Here is a 22,263-nt window from a genome sequence, read left to right on the forward strand (position 1 = left end):
AATGACATGAATATTTCAAGGACTGTGGTAGAATTTAAACTTACCCTTCAGTTAGCTCCTGGGTATTGATTAAAACCACCCTGAGGACATGGAATCATGACTACTGACACCAATGTCACTACTCTGATGGATGAACAACAGGACAGGTTCTCACTCTGACATAAGCTGTGGTCATAGTATTTCTGTGATAACAGCAGCAAGGGGCATTACGCAGAAACTGTGTAATAAAAATTGTAGGTGTATTTATGGCTTGGTAAAAGAAATATTTTCCACATCCCGAATAAAAACAAACGTTTGCATAGTAGTCACAATTTAAAATGACTGCTGACTTATAAGTATTTATGAATCTACTGATTACATAAGAAGGTAAAAACGCTTAGGAGGTTGTTGCCATCTCCTCAAAAAGCACATGTATTCAAAAACCTAGAAGTCCAGTACAGACAAGACACTTTAAAACTAGACTAGTCTGGAAAGCAACTATGTAAACTGGAATCTGCTTTTAAGATCACCTAAAAAACTCCAGTTCTGCTCTTAGGTTACAATACAGAGCATAGTCAAAACTATACTGCAACATCAGACATTTTGTTATGAGAGAAAAAAAAAAAAAGCAAACACAGACTAAACTAAACACTTGTGAAGTTACACATACCTGAGCCAACTGATTTTTACTTTCTGCAGTGAGCTGCTGCTTCCTTATTTTGAATAAAAATGAGGTTACGGCAAAAGGGCAAACACCAATACAGTTCTGAAGAGACAGCAAAACCACTGTCATATTCTGAGGTGTGGAATCTCCACTGAATCTCCTCGTTTCCCAGATTTTGAACCAAAGTATAATTCTACAGGGCAATGACTAAGGAAGCATTACAGAAATTAAGGAAGTTCAGAAATCATCTGATCTATTTCTCAGCCCACAAAGCAAGAGATATTTAGACTAAACCATGTCTGGCAGACATTAGCATACATTTTCGAGGACTGAGATTTCACAGTCTACCTTTGCAATCAGTTCCACTGTTGTCTCTACATTTTGACGAATTTCCTCATCTCATTTATCTTGCTGTAATTTAAACCTGTTCTTTTTGTCCTTTCAGCTGCCCAGAAAGATCAGCCTATTTCTTCCCATTGCAGTCGCCTCTTTTAAATCCTTTAAATTATGCATTCCCCTTTCTGTCTACTCTAAACCAAAAACTCTTAGTTCCTTCTGTCTGTCCTCATAAGTTACATTTTGCAGAACTCTATTTTTTTTTCCTCTCTTTTGAGTTCTCTGAAACCATCAAAATATACATGTGAACAAAAAGGTCAGGAATGTCTGAATCTCAGATAAAAGGGGATTTAATTAGTTCTGTTTAAAACACCATCATTCTAACATCTCGGCTTCCATACAGTGCTTTCACTGGAAGACAAGCAAAGTTTTTACAAGGGAAGGATGACACATACTTATTCTTAAGTACGTGTCTTACTTACACTTAATCTTATAGGCAGGGAAACAGGCAGAGTTAAGTGACTCACTCACAGCCATCAGACTTATCTACCACAGACAGGAATAAGAACCTGTTAAGTTGCCTGCTGAGCTGATCTGTACCTTCACCCCACATCACAAAACATGACCTGAAGCCAGTATGCCACAATTAAAATTCCAGCATCCTTAACTTTTAAGACATTTATTATATTTTTATCATTTACTTTTCATTTTTATTTCTTTCTGTCTTAAGTGTCTGAGACTATCCATCAATTCCTCTGAGGTATCAGACCAATATTTTGGAATTATACTTTATTGCAGCACCTGCTTGTCCATACCTTTCTGATCAGTTTGTGGCTGAATATTTCTTCCACAGACCACTCCACCAATTGACACCATTCCACCTAATTCCACCATTCCTCACCTAAGCTGTGCTTCTGAAAGCAAGCCAAGTCCTGCAGTTCTTAAAAAGTCAAACTAAACAATTATTACTTTTGCACTTTTTCCATGTCACAGGATGACTGATATTTTTTCCCTATGAATAGCCCCATAAATACTCCATTAATCCCGTATCTGATCATCTTAATCCCCAACTTGTATATAACCCCCTCTAGGCAAAGCTTAATAAACCCCAATAGCTTTCTAAACTTACAACTCACTAGCTAAGCTGGATGAATATGAGGTTTTACATTATTTCCTCTGTAACTTCAGTAAAGCTTAAGATGCCAGGGAGATTATGGATACCTTATGAATCCACAGCCAAATTGACTGGTACCTTTTAAGGGCACAAAATAAAATGTACAGGAGCAGTATTGTTTCCCACCTTGTCCGTCTCACTCTATTAAAAAGAACAGATAAAAAGGCTACATTTTGTGGCTCTGATTTTCAACCTACGCTTTCACATGTGCACACACACACACACAAAAAAAAAAAAAGAGAGAGAGAAACATGAAACCTAAGGGTCTGCAGGCAGGTACTGCCAAATGGCAGGTTGCTGGAGAGGTAAATGTCTCATTTTCATCTTAGTCAAGTATTAACAGCAAACTGTCTATGATCTCTTTCACTTATTGAACAGCAAACACATTTTGTCTGTTGAACCTGGCTGTTTCTAGTGTTTCCAGCATACTTGCTAGGGCCTTCTTGCCCACAGAACTAACTCTTACTATACCACCTGCACTTTTTATAACTATATTCTTATCAAGAGGAATTAGCAAAGACTAAAGGTCTTTCTTTGGACCTTAATGTTCCAGTCACCCGGCATAAGCTCACAGCAGCTGTAGATTACAGCAGTTTTTGCTGACTTATTGTATGCTGAGGATGGCAGCTGCAGGATCACAGGGACATAAAGGCCATCAGCCAGCTGATGAGTCAGGTCCTAAGTGAACATTCCTGGCTACTCAAGGGAGATGGAAAACACATATTGGAGTGACATGAAGCTGGAAACTGCTACTGCACAGCCACTGCATTCAAATGTCAGAAAAACCCTGTACTTTTTATTTAGAGGGGGAAAAAAACTATCAAAGAAGCTACAAACTCTTTCTATATATAACATCCTTTTTCCAATAGCAAGTTTGTAATAGCAAAACTACCCATCTGATATGGAATTAGCTGAGCAGTACAAGCTGCTCCAAAATTTTCTTCTGCCTCAGAATAAACTCTAGAGTTTTTTTTCCAGTAAAGCAGCTGGAGCTCCTAAAATATTTTGCACTCTAGTGGTTAGGAAAAGACATTTAGTAAATGAAATCTCTTGTTCATATGTTTAAAGAAAACAGTCACAATGTGTTGCATTACTCTCGGCCCAAGTGTCACTACAGACCAAGATGATGTTAACTTTAAACTGACTGCCCTGTACAGTGTGTGATTATCTTGTGTACGTATAACTTGCTGAGGAAAATTCCTATCATGTGAATCGTGGAACCATAGAATGGCTTTGGTTGGAAGGGACCTTAAAGAGCATCTAATTCCCACACCCCTACCATGGGCAGGGACACCACCCACTAGACCAGGTTGCTTAAAACCCCATCCAACCTGGCCTTGGACACTTCCAGGGATGGGGCACCCACAGCTTCTCTGGGCAACCTGTTCCAGTGCCTCACCACCCTTTGAGTAAAGAATTTCTTCCAAATATCTAATCTAAACCTACCCTCTTTTAGTTTGAAACCATTACTCCTTGTCCTATCACTACACTCCCTGAAAAAAGCGTCCTTCCCCAGCTTTCCTGTAGGCCCCATTTAGGTACTGGAAGGCCACTATAAGGTCTCCCAGAGCCTTCTTTTCTCCAGGCTGAAACAACCCCAACTTCCTCATCCTGTCTTCACATGAGAGGTGCTCCAGCCCTTTGATCATCCTCACAGCCCTCCTCTGGACTCATTCAAATACATCCATATACTTCTTGTGCTGGGGCCCCAGAGGTGAACAAAGCACTCCAGGTGGGGTCTCACGAGAGCAAAGTAGAGGGGGAGAATCACCTTCCTCGGCCTGCTGGCCACGCTTCTTTTGATGCAGCCCAGGATACGGCTGGCTTCCTGGGTTACAAGAGCACATTGTTGGCTCATGTTGAGTTTCTCATCCACCAACACCCCCAGATTCTTCTCCTCAGGGCTGCTTTCTATCCATTCTCTGCCTAGCCTGCATTTGTGGGATTGCCCTGACCCAGGTGCAGGACCTTGGACTTGGCCTTGTTGAACCTCATGAGGTTCACACAGGCCCACCTCTCAACCCTGTCCAGGTCCCTCTGGATGGCATCCCTTCCCTCCAGAATGTCAACTACCACACAGCTTGGTGTCATCAGCAAACTTGCTGAGGATGTACTCAATCCCGCTGTCCGTGTCACTGACAAAGATGTTAAATGGCACTAATTCCAATATCGACCCCTGAGGAAAACCACTCATTACTTATCTCCACTTGGGCATTGACCACGACTCATTGAGTGCAACCATACACCCTATTCATTACTTACCCAGTGTTCCATCCATGAAATCCATGTCTCTCCAACTTAGAGACAAGGATATCATAGGGGAAGATGTCAAATGCCTTGCACAAGTCCAGGCAGATGATGTCAGTTGCTCTTCCCCTATCCACCAATGCTGCAATCCCGTCATAGAAGGTCACCAGATTTGTCAGGCATGATCTGCCCTTAGAGCAGCCATATTGGGTGTCACCAGTCACCTCCTTATTTTCCATGTGCCCTAGTATAGTTTCCAGGAGAATCTGTTCCATGGTCTTGCAAGGCTTAGAGATGAGACTGACTGGCCTGCAATTCCCCAGGTCTTCCTTTTTTCCCTTTTTAAAAATGGGGGTTATGTTTCCCCTCTTCCAGTCAGTGGAACTTCACCGTACTACCACGACTTCTCAAATATGATGGACAGTGGCTTAGCAATCTCATCCACCAGTTCCCTCAGGACCCCTGAGGGGTTTATGCATTTATCTCATCAGGTCCAATTGACTTGTGCACCTTTAGCACCTTAGCTGGTCCTGAACCTGATCTTCTCCTACAGTGGGCAGTTCATCATTCTCCCAAGCCCTACCTTTTCCTTCTGCAGTGCAGGCTAATTCTTTTTAAAACAGTTTAAAAATAGTAAGCATATTACAGTTATTTTACAGTTTTCAACAGTAACTGGAGTGAAGGATTACTGAATACATAATCTACAGGCACAGACTTTACTGTGGAAAATGGATGAACTACATAATTACTTGCAATATTTCAGCAACCATGAGAAAAGATGTAGGTATTGACAAGATAAAAGCAGAAGAAAGGAAAGATGAAAGAATTAAGGGTACAGAGTCAAAGAAAAAATAACAAAGAATAACAGCAAAATGATAAAGAAACAAGAAAAATGAACAGTAGCAGTAAAGATGACACAACCAATCAAAACATAACAATTATAATACATGATTTTCATCAAAATGTTGCACTGTACATATTTCAGTCATACATTAGCATAATCCTTAGTCAGCAGACAGGCGCCTAGACCATTTATGTAAGCAAGAAGATAATTTGCTAACTTACCTGCTTGCTGCATGCATATAATATACATGGTAAACAAGTAGACACAGTGCTGCAGCTTCCATTTCCAGTGATAACACCACATTTCACTTACATGAGACATCCTGTGGGAAAAAATATAATAATAAAAAAAATCAAGCAACAATTCAGGAAGCCTTATAAGAAACCAAGAAAATGAGAAAATACTGTTATTAGTTAAACTAGCAACTAGCAGTAAATACAGTAGCACCTGAACATTTTGGATGGCCCTAGTATTGCTTGACCACATGAGGAAGTTTCCACACTTGCTACAAGGGGTCAGAAATGTTGTCTGGTCCTTAACAGACAACAAGGTGGAAGACTGGTTATCACCAGGCTTCTAAGCAGACAGGTGTGGTGATATTTCTGTAAAAGAATCACAGAAGGTGAGGTTGTGTTTTTTTTTTTTTTGAGATTGTAAATTATGTAAATCGGATAAACAGTAAAATAAAACTTAGCAATTGTATATAATTTGTATAACTTACATATACAAATATATTTATGCTGTTTAAATGTATATACAATACATATGTATTTGTTATTAACTATACAAAGACAGTGTGTGAGATTTTGCCTCTGCTCTTGACCAGTCTTTCCATATTTTTCACTGATAGTATTTTGATAGCTAGAACATTTTATGTTGACAGCTTTAATGAAAATCCTGAAACTTTCTTTGCCTAAATCTAGGGGCTCTTCTGTGCTGCCAGTGAAGTCAGGGACATGTTTATTATTTAGTAAAACTAATGCAGTTATCTAAAAATCATTATTTATAACTTGAAGTTAAAGTTTTCTTTGACTTGAAGTGTATATGACCTTAAATCGCTAAACCAAAACGATTCCTTCATAGTGGGCAGAAGGGGAAACAAGAAAGGAGACTCGTAATGAATCTGGTCAGAGCCTTAATCACATATCCAAAATGAATAGTGCTTTGTTACACTCCTGTCTCATTTTATTCAACAAGCAAGGTAGGAATTGTGAAACAACACAAATTATTTTGACCAACTCCTTCCAACTCCTATTTGGCAACGACAACCAGTAACTGACTTTAGTACAGTGAGATATTACCTAGTAATACTGGAAGAAAATCTTTAGCAGAATCCCCCTAATATTTCACAAGTCTGTGGCCAGCAACAGTACATGAGGAAGAACCACAAATAAGTAGTCATGAAGAAACACTGATAAACACAAATGTCTTCCAGGATAGTGCATATTAAATATAGAAAGGAGGAAGTTATTTGCAAGTGCCACTGATATCATCTATCAGGCTGGAAACATGAAAGAGGTAAGTAAAAGAAAGAACAGAGGAGTTCACACTCAGTGGCAAGAAAACTTATTTTTCCTAAACTTGGGAAAACAGTCTTCTGCTCCACAGAGGTTGCTGTGAACCTGCTAGTGAAACCTGAGGGCAAATGTAAATCTTTTCCCAGTATCGGTTACTGTTTCTTCTCAAAGTGAAGTTCTGTAAAGTAGACAAGCCAAACTTAATGCAGAAAGATAAACCATTGTAAAGGAACAACTTCTGTTTCAGTTTTAAAAGTGGTAGTTCATTAAACAGCTCCTATGGGCTAGATGCCAATGGGCCCAGGTAAATGACACTTCAACAGACTGCTGCAGTCAGCTTTCACTTCAGTGCAGTGTTACATGGCAAAAGCATCTGATTACAAAAGAAGTCCAGTTCTTTACGGGTAGTTGTATCAAATTTGGAATTTGAAGCTGATTTATTTCTCTGAGATATTGTAAAGTCAAACTTAACAAGTGTCGAAGACAAGCACTGAACACAGTGGGCTCTGAAATACAAGAATCTCTTTGATGAAGCCAGACACAAAAAATAACCAGATTATCCAACAATGGAATTATTGTTCTTCAACTTAATGACCTATAAACCTCTGTTAAAATCTCAGACAACGGAGTGCTGAGGTTTGGGAACAGTTACTGTTCAATGTTATAATTCATAAATCCACAATGCCCTTAATATTCATTTAGAAAACTTACTTTGAACAGAAGTCCTTTTAAGACACAAAAACAGTTATATGCACATAGGAACATACACAGCGTGCATACATATACTCCCAGATGCATTTTTTTCTCATTTAATAGCTGGAGAATCCAACACAACTTCTGATGTACACAAGAAAAAAATAATCTGGTGAGTTTCTGCTGCCTAGGTCTCGAGTGCATCTACCCAGTCACATTGCCCTTAGTGCCCTTCTTAAGGAATCTGAGATTCTGTGTTAGTCTGACTGAACTATTATTTAAATTGGCCAATTTCTGTTTGCTAATGTTTACTTGCATTGCGGTAACACTCATAAGCCAGTACTCCACGTTAGTTTACAATATGTTTCCTCATCCTCACTTTTGTAAAAAGCACAAGTCAAGAAAGATTTCAAGAACATGGATAATCAACAACAGAACAGAGCATAAGTAAGTAGAGACAAGGCAGAAAGGAATGACTATAAAGATTTTTCCCCAGAGGAAAAGGCTAGATAATTACACAATCGCTATAGAAATATACATTTCTCCACCAAAATAAACAAATAAATATGTAAAAAGTAGCAAACCCATCTCCTCCACTTACATTTTGTATTGCTAAAGGACAAAACAATTTTATTTATGACATTGTTTCAGACGGCTAAAAGAAAAGGTTATCAAACTCAAACAAGAAAAACCACAGAAGAAGCTTGCTACCAAAGCACTTGACTAATGCAGGCACCATGAGTCAGATTGGTTTCTTTTGGAGAAGACTTTTGGTTATCCATGGTACAAAGCATAACCTGTAGCAGAGTGCTATATGTGAGCAAGAAAGTCACTTATTTGCACATTTTTGAGATCTTGCATAGACAAAAAGACAAAATTCAGAAACCTGGCTGCTCACAGACTTACACTGTGATGTGCACCTCTGTTCATGCAAGAATTTGTCATGGATGGAAGTCAGGTAACACTCTGTCAAGAAAAAGGCTGCTTCCATACCCAAATCCTTCTCTGATAGTTTTATATGGCAGATAATTATGAAAAGGAGTCAAAGCAACTAGTAAATACTTGCCAGGAATTTTAAAAGAAAAATAAAAAAAAGCTGCAAATGTTATTCATTTGTTCATACCCACTATGCTTATGTTTATTATAAATTTCATTTTCTTGATTATTAGTGTTTATTAATGTCTAGAATGGAGCCCATACAACGTACGAATAATTCAACAGAAAAATTAGCAAACAGCAGTGGGCTAGTTTATAGCTTATCAAGGGGTGATCTGATAACATGCTTGACTGCTGCAACAGCACTGACTTGATAGCACAAGAGACCCCTTCAGTTTTGTGTTCTTCTTTTAAACAGCATTAAAATGAAGTATTCTGTCATTTAATATGAGAGAAAGACAGAGACAGGACTTGAGAGCTGCAATGTACTAAAACACACCAAAAAGTTAAGTAAGCAAGGGAATCCGTAATAAAGATGATGAGCCAGTTTCAGAACACATGCAGATTTTTTCAATCTTTAACCCTGGATGTGTTAAAATTGATTAACATGGTCCACAGTGTTTTTTCTTTCCTACTTTGTTTCAATTTAACTGAAAAAGCCCTGTTCTGTCCCCCACCGGTAACAAGCTAGTAGCTCTGAACATATCGTATGTTGTCAAATAAAGAAGCAGAACAACATATTACTGAGTATATTTGGGGACTATTAAAACACCTGTGATAGAGGTACATGAATTGTAGTTTGATGTAGTTTCATGACAGCAATCTATTTAATACCCTCCCCCACCCCCCAAAAAAAAAAATTAGAAAGTTCCCTTCCATGGAGTCTTACAGAAGAACTACCAAATTTTCTATGAACTGGCATTATTGGCTTGTAGACACTGTGACAAGGCCATCTATGCGCTCTAGCTACCAATTCAATAGTCCAGTCCACAGCTACTTTCATTTCCTATAACATAGGGAGACAATGGGCTTATTCACAATTCATTCCAGAAGAGCAAAATAGACATGTAATTTATCTAAACCATATATGGATGGTAACAACTCAGTTAAAGATTAAATTAGTGGGAGCATTGCTTCATCTAACTACAAAAGTCTACGTGCCACTCGTCAGCTAGTGCAACCTCATCACCTTTTAGGGAGCACACAGCTCTGCAAGAAAGTATACACAAAATGTGAATAATCCTGGAGCATATCATTTGTATACTGCATTGTCTCAAATCATGGAACAGATATTTGAATACACCATCTTCCTTGTTCAAAGCTTCGGCAAAGTTCCCTAGAGTGGGATGTGAATACTGCCCCAGGCAGAGTGACATGACTTTCTTTGGTCTTTGGCATGTCTAAAGCTGGTAAGAAAAAATGTTGCTGACAGTTTAAATTTAAAAAGACAGATAACATCAATTTCACAATTTTTATATAGGTTGTAAACAAAAAGAACTTAAGCTTAATCACTCTTACGTGGAACTACAAGTGAAGGCGATTACAACTCACATTTCAGTTCCTGCAGATTAACCAAGGATTTGATTTTAATTTTGAAACCCTCACTTTAAAAGATTTTTGAAAGATTAATTACACAATGCCATTTGAAACTTTCATTCTGTTAAGCCTGACATGTTCCTAATTGTTCTTACAGTCAACCTAGAAAACACCCTCACGCTCATCGACTGAAATGAAGAAAATGACACTGCCATGTAAATTAAACAATGCCAGCTGTACTAAGCCCTGTCTCAGAGCCTTGGCTTGCCTTCCAAAAGGAATTTTTCCGAGTTGCAGGCAACCCATTTGCTGAGTATATGTAGCCGGGCAGCACCGCAGCGCCAGCTCTTCAGGAACCACTTCTCAGTTGTGCCTCAACTTCCCCGCGCACGGCTCAGAGCCCTGCCCCTGCCCCCCTTGCCCCGCTCCCCTTCACGTCCAGCCTCGGGTCCTCTCCCACCTGGCCGTGAGCGCACCGCCGACACGCCTAACCCCAGAGCTGCCAGTACCTTCTGCGAGAGCGTGTCAGCAAAGGCAAAACATTTTGGGAAAGGCACCCAGAGGCCACTGCAAGGCCTGCCCGGGGCCAGGCGGCCGGTGGGCGGGCGGACGGACAGATGGACGGGAGAGCGGCGGAGCCCCTCGCTGCCTCCGCAGCCCGCCGTGCGCTGCAGGGAAGAGCGGCGGGGATGGGAAGGTTTTGTGGAGCCTGCCCGGCCCGCCCTCGCCCTCGCCCTCTTCCCCTGTTCGTGTTGGCGGCGCACCTGGGGGGCTGGCACCGGCGCCTGCCGTGCCCGGGGCTCCTCGACGTGAGCGGCCGCGGGGCTGCGGCCGGGCTGGTGCTTCGAGCACCGGCGGGCACGGCAGGCAGCGGGGCCGAGAGTTTCGCTACTTGCCTCCAAGCAGGGGGAGACTGACGGGAGACGTCTTGGGAGCCGGATTACGGGGCTGGAGGAGAAGCACCGGCCGCCCGGGACCCCGCGGGGCACACCGGCAGCAGCGGCAGCCCGCCCGGGGCAGAACCGGGGCTGTCCTGCCCTCTCTGCTGCCGAGGTGAAACTCTCGTTTCCCCATTCCTTCAGCCCTACCTATCCGCGCGGCTCAGACCTGACATTACTCATCACCTACTGCGTGGAGGGGAGCGGGGAGCCCAGCCGATACGGCCCGGGTTTTCTCGCCCGACGACGAAGGAGCCCACGGTGTTTTCCGCGCTCCCCGAGCGCCCCGGGCGGCAAGCGGCAGCCCCCGCCCGAGTCCGAAGAAGGGACTTACATGGTGACATTACGGGGCGGCTCTCCTCCGGTTCGCAGCCACCATCCTCCCCCGCTGCCGCTCGCTCTGCCTCTGGCCCCGCTCCCTCACGGGCTCCTCACAAAGGTCATCGCTGTTTGCCCACCTCTCTTCCACACCCGCCCCCGCACACGCCGCCCGCGGCGGCCGGGACCGCGCCGATCCGCTCCTCCTCCTCCTCCCCGTCCTCCTCCTCCGCCGCCGCCGCCGCCTCGATCCCCCCCCCTCCAGGGAGCTGCCTCTCTCGGCACAACTCGGGGAAACTTCGGGACCGCGCGGAGCCTCCCCGCGGGGACAGGGACAGGGACAGGAGCAGGGACAGGGACAGGGACAGGAGCAGGGGCAGGGGCAGGGGCAGGGGCAGGGGCAGGGGCAGGGGCAGGGACAGGGGCAGGGGCTGCCCCCGCCTCGCCGGTGTTTGGTGTGCGCAGCCCCCAAGCACGCTCACTCCGCAGAGGGTGGCCGCAGCCCCGGTGGCACCCCCAGGGGACGCAGGGCAGCGCTGGGGAGGTGCCGTCCCAGGGTCAGCAGCCGCGGGGCTCGCAGCCTCCTCGCAGCATCTCTGGGGTCAAACGCACAGTGCGCATCTGTAGGTGGATGGGGTAAGCACAGGCAGGCCTGCCTGCGTGACTGTGGGAAAAAAACCTCCGTGCTGTGTCCCAGGGTTGCCGGTGCAGAACCCAAGACAGTTAAAGTGTGCCGTTTTACTCTGCTCTTGGGATAGAAGATAGGTGGGTAAAGGCCAATCATCTCTGATCCATCTTCTTTCTGAAGCATGCAAAGCAGTATGCTGCTCACACAGGCTGTGCTGGCCCACACCTCAGTCCTGGGCACTGCTTTGGGAAGATGGTAGTTTGCACTATTTGCTGGTGATCTGCAGTTGTGTTGTTCCACTGAAATCTGAAGAACATGGTACTGCACCGGAGCTGAGGATAAAAGCATTGAAATGATAGCAAGGGAAACAGCAAAGCACAAGGTCACAAAAGAAATCCCAAATTTTCACAATACTCCTTGGATCTGCACTGGCAGGGTTAGGAAAGATGGAGAAAGAGAAGACTTGGCATAGTGAATCATTCAATGCAGTTAGCATGCAATAGCACTTAAAAACAAATCGAGTTCCTATTAAAAAAAAATCCAAATTTTTCATGAACTTTGTACTGAACATTAATATTCACTCATTCTGGTCAATTTTTATTATCTGTCCTTATAAACAAACAGCTGTAGCCTTCCTTTCACTGTAACTTCCTGGCACTGACCATGGGCACAGGATCTGCTGGGTCTGGGTTAGCCACATTTCCATGGCCAGCTGCAATTCACAGGTGTACTTTACGAACAGCATTGTGCACGCTAGGCCTTTCCTCTACATCCAGAGCTCTGTGCTCTGAGCAGGTATCGCTCTGCTTTCCACCCTGCCTCTGGGTCTGGTGCACAGGATGGATCCCCCCAGGGCACTTGGCGGCACAGGGAGGGTACGTGCCAGCTCTCCTCCCAGACTTGGAGGACTTGCCCTGCTGTTTTCTGTAGCAATCACCTGCTCTATTTCAGGATGTCTAAAGGCTGTGTAGAACAACTTTATGTTGCATTTACAGTGAGTCCAATGTATTGATGCATGTAAGACTTACTCTATTACGTACAGTCAGTTTGTGCTTGGGCAATAAACCTGCAAGTTCTCGTCACCTGGATTTATTGTACTCATGCATTTACATCACAGGCGCAATGAAGTTTGTGCTTCTAAAATGCATTGGACTTGTTGTGCAGGTGCAGATCAATTGACAATTACGCTCAATATCTCCTGGGCATATTGGACTCACTGCGTACGTGATGTACACAGTAAGGCAATAGCATCTGGAAGATGTCAGTCTGCTGTTCGTGTGCAGTGTGTATCTTCTGGCTATGTTGGAAACTTAATCTTTCTTCCCTACTTGGAAGGTATTAGCAGTGCCTGCAATTCCAGAACCTGGGAGTGGAGCAAAAAAAAAAGGAAAAAAAAAAAGATATCACAGGATTTTTCTCTTGTCATGCTTCCATTGAGCTGTTGTTTTTCTTTAAATCTCTGTTCTTAGTTTGCTCTTGATATCCAAACCAGCAGAAGCTGTTTTGTATTAGGAAAACTGGTCATATATGTATATATGTAAGCATGTATATAACAACTCATATATATATACATATATACACACATTTCTGGAGAAATATATGATGGTACCCCACGGAGTGGCTTAAATTTTGTCAGTCAAAAACAATGCAACTGGGGAGATTTTATACCAAGGCAGAGCTCCCCCCTGCTGCAAGAGAGAACAAGAACTGTAGAAAGTGTTTCCTGAAGGAACTTTCTCTTTCACAGCAATATCCTTGCTACTTCAGGATCCCAAAACAAAACACTGCCTGGTTAGAAATGACAGTGTTGTCCTGTGGGGATAACAAGCAGTGAAGACTTTCTGGATGACAAAGTAGGACTTTTTTTTCTGGAGACTGTCTCAGAGATGCAGAGCAGCAAACAGCAGGCCAACTGCTCGTGAGAAAATGGCCATCTTTATCTGGCAGCAGCTCACTGTGCCACATCTGCCTTTAATCAATAGCAAAACTACTTGGTGTAGGGTGGGTACTTGGAGAGAGATTACTTCTCTGAAGACAATGCTTTTAAATCAATTATGAGGCCTAATATCACTGTTGAAACAAATTCTTTGTAAAAGTAACAGACACCTCTTTAACAGCTACAGATATTTTCTAGTAACTTCCACAGGGCGGCTAATCATCATGTTACTAAACCGTATTAACACAAGATGTTACAAAAAGGTTCAAGACACTGGGAATTCACCATTTGCATGTAGTGAAAAAATGAAAAAAAATGAATATTTACTTTCAAGACCAATATGGAAAAGAATGATGTTAATGTTCCCTTTGTAATTTTGAGGTAATTAATCTACTACTGCTGCCATAGCTGCGGAAGCCTGATATCTGATGCGTGTCATGCTGCTGCTTAGCAATAGAATTTGTGTGCACGGATTAAAGTGATTTTAAGGTCTCTGTCTCAGAGTGAGAGACTGCAGGCTACCTTGCAAGACCTGTCTCAAGTTAACATTGCACGCTCTGTTCTGCACAATATGCGTAAGAGGAAAAAATCATCAAAGTCTGGGAAACAATGCTGTGATCAACCAGTGAAAAATTCTTTATATGGCTATATAGTGGGGGATACCAACAGAAAGGCAAGAAGATATTTTCATTCTTTTCTTACTGTGTCTGTAGTGGCAATGATGCTTTATTTTTATTAAACTACAAACTATGGTGGCTGAATATTGTTAGGTACAGGGATAGAATATTCTATGAATATTCCAGACTGTGTCATGAAGTATTAATAGTGAAAAATATTTGTATGAATTTTACAAGCCCTGATTTTTATGGCTTTGTTGTCTCTCTTTTTTTTTTTTTTTAAACTTGCAGTTAGGATTATGTCCTTACATTTTGTGCAACATTGCATGGGCCTCTCTGAAAATATTTTATAAGAATATTAAAGAATGTTCCATGAAATAATAATATGAAATGTCACATTTTATATATGGATACTTCACTTTAGTGTTTTAGAAACAGTATTTTTCTTGGAACATTTCTTTTGAAACTTTCCTCCTTACTATATCAATCACTTTTAGGAAAAGCTGTGTTTATTTTCCAAAGAAGTGTGAATACTGAAACTGTGGTGCCTGTAACAGTGCAAAAGAGAAAACACTTGAACACACAACAATAAAAAGGAAGCTTAAAATAAATAGTGCAATGTTATAAACTTATCACGAAAATTCAAGATCATATGCATTCTCAAAAAGTCTAAGGGAAAAAAAAATTGGCTTTATACCCTACGATCATTCCTGGCTTTCTGCCTGGCCATTCTCCTATCTTGGAGAAAACATGGTAGATACCCCCAGCTGAGTTTATAAGTTCAAAGGTGAGCTCCCAGAAGCTGGGTTTGAGGATCAAAGTCTGGACTTTGATCTAAAAGGTGAAGGTACAGGGCTGATTTGAACCGCTGCTCCCAATATTTGTAATTCAAGAATTATTTCAGAGTGCTGAGATACAGCAGACTAGGACTGTTTCATTACGCTCTGAAATAAAGTAATCTTTACAGTCCTGCAACTCTTCCTTCTTGAGGGTCTTCTATCTCACCCAGACTTCCCAGCCCAGGTCAACCTTCTTTGCCCCTAGCTGGGTCACAGTGGAAGCCACCTTTCACAGTCCAGAGAATCTGCCTGAACTTCCTGGCTTTTCTACCGAATCTGCCAGAAGGTCTCTAAACATAGCCTCTTTCCTTCTTTTCCTGCATTTGAGAGACCACAAAGAGCCTTCCCTTTCTGCTTCAGGTGTAGATGAGGTAATCAAAGGAAGAGGCAGGTTTCTGTCTTCAGTTCTTGTTTCTGGAGAGCTCTTTTCCCCTCAGACTGAAGATGCTGTCCAGATAGGCCAGTTCCCACTACTAAGAAACTGAAGAGGTGGCAAGTCAGTTTTCACTATGGTCCTTAATGAGATGGTTTTGTCTGTATGCCATGCAGGGGTGCCTTAAAGCTGAGTGAGTGAATGCTTCTTGTGGATTGCTGATCCAGAAAGCAGGGTGAAATGGCATTCGGCTACTATGTGTGACCCAGTACCATGTAAGCATGGGCTTCCACGGACCCGGAAGGTAGGGAATTAGGAGGACCATATTCACTAAATTTCATAACTGGTGGTACTGCCTATAAATGGTTGCACTGAATTTAATTTCTTTTGTCTCCTGAAGACAATCATAAAGTGAACAGTAACCCTACTGTAATTTTACAATGCATGTGCAGAAGCTCAGGAGATAACATTCACTCATGTTTGCCTTATTGGTACTTCCTCTGTGTGCTTTTTATATGTGTATGAAACTTTGGTTATGAAATACATGTTGTACTGAGGTTACCAATGGCTAAAATGCTGTGCTTTGTGCCAAATGAAATGTCTCTGATGAAGTGCTGAGAGCATGGCATATACAGTGCCTGTACACATTGCACTCCAAAAATTCTGCAAAGCCTGTGACCTCAAGCAAAGCAACCGACAGTCTGGGCAGCAAACTAACTTGGGGAGTTTTCACAAAACATTTCAGGTTTTTAATCAGTGTCATTCTTTTCAGCCCATTTCATCTCCTTACCCATGATCAAAGCACACCAGAGACCCTAAATGCAAGGAGCACGCTGCCAGGGTTGTTCTTACACACATTTCTGATTGGGGAGGATGCTGGATCTCCAGGCTTGCCCACTTATAAAGGCTTACTGGACTTCCATTTCTCTCAAGGGGAAGAGGATCCTCTGAACTTTATCCCAGCTTCAGATCAATGAACCTGGGAGCAATGCTCACGTTACAAGGTGAAGCACTTTATTGCTATGAAGAACCTATAGGATGATGATGTTGGCATCAGCAATGAAAAATTATTAGGGGCCTGATCTGAACTGGTCTCTGGTATCTCAACAGGAAGATAAATGTGGTTAGCAAGAACTTGTAGAATCAGAGGATATGCAGGCAAAGCTAGTCATTTGTGGTGTGATACAAAGCACAAGGAGAAGCAACACAGGAAATACAAGATCATGAGAGAATTGAAAATCAGGGCTTCATTGAAGAGCTCATTCATTTCTACTAAGTATACTTTGAAATTATTAGTTATCAAACAAGAGAGTAGATCACAATAAGCTACCCAATTCTTTTATCTAAAAAAGTGTCTGTGTAGCTGTAAGTCATTTCAATGCTATCAGTAAAATTAAACACCAGATGAACTCCTTAACCTTCTATGTAGACTAACCCAGAAGTTAGAGCTATTTAAAGAAGGTAACACTGGTAGCTGGTGTCTCCCCCAGAATATTAATATGAGGAGGAAACAGGTATTTTTTGTACAAAACTGAGATAACAGATCCACTGGGATCTGTGTTCTATTGTAGCAGGTATGACCAAATACTTGGCTGGAATGAGAATGAACACCCATCCCTGAAAGCTTCTGAAATGTCAAAAAATTTGATTTTTGCTTTGAATATGTAACTTATCAAATGATCAGATTTTAAGGAGCAAGGGTTTTAGCTGACTAGGCTAGTTTCTGGTACCAATTAACCTGATTCATCTCTAATTCTGGATTCTCATTTTTTTCAGTCATGGATGAACCAGTTTGGAAGAGTTAATAAAACAAGTCATTCTTCACGTATTTTTAGAACCCAACTTTTCCTATAAAACAAATTCTGGGCAAGATTTCTCACTTCCGGTTTCTGTCCAGATGTTAAAGATTTGGAACTACTGGAAGAAAAGCTGACCTCATGGTATTTCCATCAGGTTCCACCAGTGGAACAACTGGAAACCTCATGAGGAAAGCCCTTCTCTGTCTAAGTGTTCAGACTAGATTTGCAGACTCAAGAGCTTAGGAAACTTTGGATAAGCTTTGAATAAGCATCAAAATATTTGGATGCTTATCAGAAGTGAAACTAAAGTGAACATTATGAAGTTCATTCATCATTCTTTTTAAAAGCCACACAAGTGGTAACTAAATAGCAGGATCACATAGAAACAGAACTAATTGTACATTAATCATAATCAATTAGCTTTTTCCCGTGTCAAAAAATAATACTTCTTTTATGCAAAATGGAAACTATATGCTAAACAAAAGTGCAACATTATAACAAAAAAATTCAAAGAGCTGAAAGTTGCAGTTGTAGTGCAAAAGCAATACATTTGTACAGATGTATAAACCCTTCATGACTTTTAAGAGAATAAAGGAAAAAAAATGAGACAGTTCAGAGTTTGAGATTAGGTAGCTATCAACTGCTCTTCTAGAACTTTTCACTGTGTTCAAGCTCAAACTGCAATAGTTACATAGCAGTATTTTAAGCCACTATTGTACAGTATGCTTTTATATGTATGAGTAAAACATTCTTGCAGTCCTACTTTTCAATAAATTATACCAAAAAGAGAACAATATTCATTCAAAACTAGGTGAAAAACTGACCTTCCTTTATAACGTAAATTCAATTTCTTGTGCATATGCTTTATTATAAATTACGTGAGCATATTGTATTTGTTCCACAGAACAAGAAAGAAATATGTCTGTTTCTTGAGCCTGAAGTACTTAATGGAGTTATACAGGTAACATCTGGTCTGGCAGCTTTCAGCTCCCCAAATTGAATGATTAAGTACACTTTAAAAGCTGAACTAGATAGGACAGACTTTGGTGTGAGTTCAGAGCAATGATTCATGCTTCAGACTGCCAGGACACAGCCAGTACAAAAACTGTTAGTTAAAATTAAAAAGTACTTGCCATTAAGAGTATGATCTCAGAGAAAAAAAAAAAAAACTGCATTTAATTTCAAAGCACATTTTAAATTGCCCCAACCATAATATCCGAATACATGACAACACAGCACCCTTGTGAAAAGATGCTGCCTTATCCTTATTTTCCAAATAGGGTACTGCCACACAGAGGTATTAACGGAAAAATTACAGAAAACAGCTCATATGTTAAATGTCCAGCCTGAAATACTTAGGATATAATTTTCCATTGTGATTTTCATGCTCTATTTAAAACACTTCTATATTTTGAAAGTATATTCCTCACATGTAGCTGGAAGTACTCAGCTGCCCTCATAGTAAAAGCTAACAGGGAAGAGGAAATACAGCAGTTAATCATGATTTTTTAAATAAAGCTGGGACCTTGAGGAGGGTGCAGTAAGTAATGAAAGGTTATATCTAAATATACGTCATTATGTGGTTACTTTCTACCATGTCCATCTCACTGAGCTTCTCTCCAGGAATAAGTCCTATACTCACCTCTCTTTGAAACAGGATCATCTAACTCCAGAATTTCCACTTAAGCTGCCATATTTTACTCCAACTTCACCTGAAACTGTTACAATATCCTTGTTAGGACCTACAACTAAAGAAGAAAAAGCTGTGAGAGAAAAAAAGCTCATCTGAAACAGGTTACAATTTATTTATTTGAAGGAATGCTGCTAAATGAGCCAAAATGAATTCAGAATTACCAGATTATATATATCTGCCTTACCCAAATTTGGATGTTTCCAGAAGATGATTTAGGAATCCACACTTCTGCAGAACTGATTACTCCTTCTTTGTATCTTCTTTTCCTTTCACAGTCAGAACATAAAGTTGTGAAAAAATATGCAGATAAAAAGACAATAAAAGAAAAATCAAAGCTATATCCATGTTATGAGAATGATTACTAGAACAGGAATATCTTTTTGCGAATGTGGAGGATGAGGAGAAATACCAGTGATTTTGCACAGAACAGTGATAGAACAAGGAAAGAAATTCAGTAATGGAGAAAAACACACCAAAACTTTTAGACTGCTCTAATTCAGAGTTGCAATGGAAGACCAAGTCCTCCATCTGAATATGCTTAATTCATTGTGAAAGGTGAGCTAGATGCATATGTTTTCAATTTATTTTATTTATTTTTAAACACTGCTGTGACTCTCATCATCAAAGCAAGAATGCATCTACTCATATTGCAACATGAATGTGCAATGAATGTCCCATGAATCTACCATTTAGTGAAGACGAAATTATAAATAATTTATAATATAGATGTTCTTTCTATATAAATTTATAATTATAAAGAGTATGTTTGCAGAATGTGCTTATAACTTGTCATAGACAAAGTGAATTGAATTCACTTAATTTCTTTTACTGTTACTTCTATGCTCATGCCTTGGATGGTTATACTTATGTCTTTGTCTTTAATTTAAGAGAGAGAGTGTAAGAAAAACAGTTGGGGTTATATTTCTTTATGATGAATAAATAGGACCTGGAAAAATTTGGTGGGAGGGGGAATGTCTGCTTCTCTACTGTGAAATCAAAGCTTGGCAAAAAATATGCAAGGAGGAAAGAAAATATTTGTCATTTAATCCTGTGTGAAACTTTGATGTTTCATTCTTACTGTTATAATTTCTTTCCTTCCTGCCCTGCTTCCCCCTCCCTTCCTTGTCCCTTCACCCCACACCTTCCTCCCTGACAAGCATATGATGGTAACGTTTTTTAAATTAGACATTCTAAATTCGATGTTATTCAGCTTAACTCTACACGACGACCTACTTAAGTGAAAAATTCTGACACGATTTTAAAGTATTCAAAAATCAATATTTTCAGAGTATTTTGAAAAGAGTAGGTTATTGTTTATATATATATATATATAAAATGAAAACCAAGCCTTTATTACCTAGATATATTCAGTCATTTCCCTGAATTGTATTAAATTTTTGAAAGCATAACAAAAAGAACAAACCGTACTACAAAGTCTGTCAAAACCTCTTCCTTAATGAGAGAAAGAAAGAAAGAAAGAAAAAGAAAGAAAAGAAAGGAAGAAAGACCCACCTCTAACTTCGTCATAATTTTAAGCACTGTTTTGCATTTTTGCTTGTGAAATACAGACCAGTCCTACCCTCCATAGAGGCATCTCCCATACTCTTTTGCTGGAACTTTAACTTCCTTAAGCATTACTTTATATGTGGATAAATTATATATATCCATACGAAGTAATCCTGTCAGAACTAGGAGTGTTCGGGGAGGGTAAGTGCAGAAGCAGCCAGTAGCATAATCCCCCACATACCACAGCCGTCTCCCCAGGGCTGTGATTAAAAAGACACTGGACAGATGAAACTACTCACAGAGACAGCAAGAGTCTGTCACTTACCCATGGCAGATTCCAGCAGATGGGAAGAAACCACTCATTTCTTTCTGAAACGAGGAGCAAAACTTGCCCATGGACCAAGACACACAAGGGGATGACAGATCCCACAGCACGAGAATTGCAGCTGTTCCTGTGCTCCCGCAGCTCGCTTCACATCTCAGCCTTATGGTGTGAGAGGTAATCATGAGAGCAGCTGCTACTTACATGCTCTAAATTTTATAGTATAGCGTACATTAGGATTATTTTCTTCTAAGGAAAAAGAAAAAAAACACTGCTCTTAGTATTAATAATATGAATTACTTTTTACTTAGAAACACTCTTAGTCTCTGAAATCTATTACAAGAAACAGTGACAATCCATTGCAAATAATGTAAATAGATATGAGCTCAAATACTGAAGATTTGCAAAGATTAAAGATGTTTGAATATAATTTATTTTCATAGCTTTCTTATTTTTCTGTTTTAAATTATTTTCATTATAAATGAGCAGAGAATACAGAAGGTTAAGGAATAAACTTAAAATAAGTGCCATGCAAGAAAACATCTGAATTTAGTTGAATGGTCTTTTTGATAATCCACAAAGATTAATTAAAAAAAAAAAACAGTAATTCTTTTGAAGTTTACCATTTTCATTATGATGTTAAAACATCTTCCTGCAGCTAACCTTTGTCTAATCTATACTGAACATATTTATTTTTTCAAATAGAAAATGAAATTCAGAATGTTAGTGCTGCCTATTAATTTAACAACATTAATATTGTCAGTAATTTATCAAACTGGAGGTATTTGGCGGACCAGTTAGAGGTAATGACTCAGCAGCTCAAATAAGTCCCTAAAGCAATGATCTAATAAACAGGTTCTTTTATGTCCTGTTATTCTTTTATGTCCTGTTATTGGAGTCCAGTTCTCAGTGACTTGCTTTTACCATCAGCCATCATGACCCTAAACATCTGACTTAGGGCCTTTAAATAAAGTCTCAGTGGCAAATTGAATAGACCTATGTTGAAGACTGACTTCTTTATCCTAACCATATATCTTTCAAGTTACAGACAAGACATGTTAGCTGAATGGCTTGGGAAGGCAACAACATCTGCCTGGAACTCCTCCTGTGAAAAGGAAATCTGCAGCACTAAGACCCCACTTACAAATAGCAGCCTTAGGGCACCTAAAATAGTATGTTAGAAATATTAAAATGCTAGTAGTGTTATTTTGTTTATCTTTAAATATTATTACACAAGGCTGCATTTAGATATTCAGAGTGGGTGTTCCTAAGGGTGCTGTTCTTCCTCTCTTCTTGCGAAACCGTCTTCCCCCTCCCATCTCTGCCACTATTGCCTAATGCGTTTTTGAAGTACGATGAAAAGGCAAA

General features: G+C 40.5%; 1 protein-coding gene and 1 long non-coding RNA gene across 8 annotated transcripts in view; both read right to left on the minus strand.

The window, feature by feature from the left end:
* ADGRG6 (adhesion G protein-coupled receptor G6) overlaps nt 1-11,503 on the minus strand; it is a 112,958-nt gene extending 101,455 nt beyond the window's left edge. For 3 of the 7 annotated variants that reach the window (XM_066994228.1, XM_066994227.1, XM_066994229.1), the window contains exons 1-2: nt 5,692-5,714; nt 5,466-5,566 (exon numbers count right to left, since the gene is read on the minus strand). In XM_066994228.1, the coding sequence (XP_066850329.1) occupies nt 5,466-5,566; nt 5,692-5,699 (109 nt within the window). In that variant the 5' untranslated portion in view covers nt 5,700-5,714. Of the gene's footprint in view, nt 1-5,465; nt 5,567-5,691; nt 5,715-10,386; nt 11,024-11,198 lie in introns of those variants that run through there. The other 4 variants (XM_048080749.2, XM_066994226.1, XM_048080750.2 and 1 more) reach the window with 4 other exon arrangements.
* Nucleotides 11,504-11,545: 42 nt separating this feature from the next.
* On the minus strand, nt 11,546-21,514 carry LOC106044247 (uncharacterized). Its single transcript, XR_010830367.1, has 4 exons — nt 20,899-21,514; nt 19,252-19,333; nt 19,017-19,122; nt 11,546-12,142 (listed from the first exon to the last, which is right to left on the minus strand). It is a non-coding gene; the product is annotated as an uncharacterized lncRNA (long non-coding RNA).
* Nucleotides 21,515-22,263: the final 749 nt, after the last annotated feature.

The sequence above is a fragment of the Anser cygnoides genome, chromosome 3, assembly GCF_040182565.1.
Source record: "Anser cygnoides isolate HZ-2024a breed goose chromosome 3, Taihu_goose_T2T_genome, whole genome shotgun sequence".
In the NCBI taxonomy this organism is placed as follows: Eukaryota; Metazoa; Chordata; class Aves; order Anseriformes; family Anatidae; genus Anser; species Anser cygnoides.